We start from the raw sequence: 2,589 nt of genomic DNA on the forward strand, positions 1-2,589 counted from the left end.
TGGAGGGATAACAGTCTGCTGAACCGTTCAATACCACGATTTAGGGAGGGCAGAGGGACAGATATTATGGGGTGTTTGTTGGTGTCAAGTAGAGACTCAATCAGTTCTTTAAAATCCATCTTCAGCTGTTCTGAGCTGCTCTTCATAATGCCATCTGACCTGATGAACCATGACAGCATCCGTCCAGTGTGCCTAAGAAGCCAGTATAAAATGAATGGTTTTGTACAACTAACCAGCTCTCTCGTGAATAAACCTTATTGATGCCCGGCATCTGTAGTCGTGGGTTACTGTTTGGTGCTCAGTGTTCAATGTAGCCTCTCAGAGCTGTGTGGGGCGGGTCCCCAGCGTCTGTAGTCCTGTTTGGTGTACAGAGCTGTGTGGGGCGGGTCCACAGCGTCTGTAGTCGTGGGTTACTGTTTGGTGTAGCCTCTCAGAGCTGTGTGGGCCGGGTCCCCAGCGTCTGTAGTCGTGGGTTACTGTTTGGTGTAGCCTCTCAGAGCTGTGTGGGGCGGGTCCCCAGCATCTGTAGTCGTGGGTTACTGTTTGGTGTAGCCTCTCAGAGCTGTGTGGGGCGGGTCCCCAGCGTCTGTAGTCGTGGGTTACTGTTTGGTGTAGCCTCTCAGAGCTGTGTGGAGCGGGTCCACAACGTCTGTAGTCGTGGGTTACTGTTTGGTGTAGCCTCTCAGAGCTGTGTGGGGCTGGTCCCCGGCGTCTGTAGTCGTGGGTTACTGGTTACTGTTCAGTGTAGCCTCTCAGAGCTGTGTGGGGCTGGTCCCCGGCGTCTGTAGTCGTGGGTTACTGGTTACTGTTCAGTGTAGCCTCTCAGAGCTGTGTGGGGCTGGTCCCCAGCGTCTGTAGTCGTGGGTTACTGGTTACTGTTCAGTGTAGCCTCTCAGAGCTGTGTGGGGCGGGTCCCCGGCGTCTGTAGTCGTGGGTTACTGTTTGGTGTAGCCTCTCAGAGCTGTGTGGGGCGGGTCCCCAGCGTCTGTAGTCGTGGGTTAGTGTTTGGTGGTCAGTGTAGCCTCTCAGAGCTGTGTGGGCCGGGTCCCCAGCGTCTGTAGTCGTGGGTTACTGTTTGGTGTAGCCTCTCAGAGCTGTGTGGGGTGGGTCCCCGGCGTCTGTAGTCGTGGGTTACTGTTTGGTGTAGCCTCTCAGAGCTGTGTGGGGCGGGTCCCCGGCGTCTGTAGTCGTGGGTTACTGTTTGGTGTAGCCTCTCAGAGCTGTGTGGGCGGGTCCCTGCGTCTGTAGTCGCGGTTACTGTTTGGTGTAGCCTCTCAGAGCTGTGTGGGCGGGTCCACAGCGCCTGTAGTCGTGGGGATACTAAACACACAGTTACAACATGGCCAGCAATTAGAGTCACACTCACACGCAGGAAATAAGGAATTTCCCCTTTAGTAGTTCTAGAGAGCTGTTTGAGATGAGCTCCTAACTCTGTCTGGAGATGAGCTGTAACTCTGTCTGAGATGAGCTCTAACTCTGTCTGAGATGAGCTCTAACTCTGTCTGAGATTAGCTCTAACTCTGTCTGAGATGAGCTTTAGCTCTGAGATGAGCTCTAACTCTGTCTGAGATGAGCTCTAACTCTGAGATGAGCTCTAACTCTGAGATGAGCTTTAACTCTGTCTGAGATGAGCTCTAACTCTGTCTGAGATGAGCTCTAACTCTGAGATGAGCTCTAACTCTTTCTGAGATGAGCTCTAACTCTGTCTTAGATGAGCTCTAACTCTGTCTGAGATGAGCTCTAACTCTTTCTGAGATTAGCTCTAACTCTGTCTGAGATGAGCTCTAACTCTGTCTGAGATGAGCTCTAACTCTGTCTGAGATGAGCTCTAACTCTGTCTGAGATGAGCTCTAACTCTGAGATGAGCTCTAACTCTGTCTGAGATGAGCTCTAACTCTGTCTATGATGAGCTCTTTGAACCCTGTATGGTTCAACTTAGCGTAGAGGCATGTAGGTGGTTCTACACCAGTCAACATAGCAGTTTCTACGACGGTGTCTACAGAGGGGAATGTAGAGATGTGTAGGTGGTCTCAGACTCACACCAGATGGCCGGATGGACAGCTGTGGTTTGTGGTTTTGTTTCCTGTTTCATCAATGGGTTTGATGAATATTTGCAACACTGTGGTTACTGTGGACATTAGAGCCTTTTGTAACACTGTGGTGAATGTGAACATCAGAGACCTTTTTGTTGTTGCAAGCCCAGACAGACAGACAAGCAGACAGGCAGGCAGACAGACATATTGTTCATTAAGCACACTCATGTGATGAGTAACCTAGCCTTTTAAAATCTGAAGATTTGCCTTAGCTTCCTGAGTTAAAGTCTAGGTTTCAGAAACACTGGGCAAACACACTGTCACAGTAGAACAGCTCTGTGTGCCAGGTTGGTCCTCAGAGGCTTGGAGGACTGTTGATTTTGATTGTGTTCTGTCAGGACCATATTGTCTCTCATTGACCTTACTATTTAGTTTCCAGAGGAGAGAATGTCACGGTTCTGTTCTGGAGTAAGGAACTCTCTAGTTCAGGGAGAGAATGTCACGGTTCTGTTCGGTGGGATGGGAACTCTCTCTAGTTCAGAGGAGAGAATATCAC

At 50.4% G+C, this 2,589-nt stretch overlaps 1 protein-coding gene across 1 annotated transcript in view; it reads left to right on the forward strand.

Annotated features, from left to right (window-relative positions):
- LOC124006925 (phosphatidylinositol 3,4,5-trisphosphate 3-phosphatase TPTE2-like) overlaps positions 1 to 1,248 on the forward strand; it is a 10,750-nt gene extending 9,502 nt beyond the window's left edge. The window contains exon 7 of the mRNA XM_046317114.1: positions 1,125 to 1,248. Coding sequence (XP_046173070.1) covers positions 1,125 to 1,248 — 124 coding nt within the window. The remainder of the gene's footprint in view (positions 1 to 1,124) is intronic.
- The last annotated feature ends 1,341 nt before the right edge of the window (positions 1,249 to 2,589 follow it).

This window comes from Oncorhynchus gorbuscha, linkage group LG20 (genome assembly GCF_021184085.1).
Source record: "Oncorhynchus gorbuscha isolate QuinsamMale2020 ecotype Even-year linkage group LG20, OgorEven_v1.0, whole genome shotgun sequence".
Lineage (NCBI taxonomy): Eukaryota > Metazoa > Chordata > Actinopteri > Salmoniformes > Salmonidae > Oncorhynchus > Oncorhynchus gorbuscha.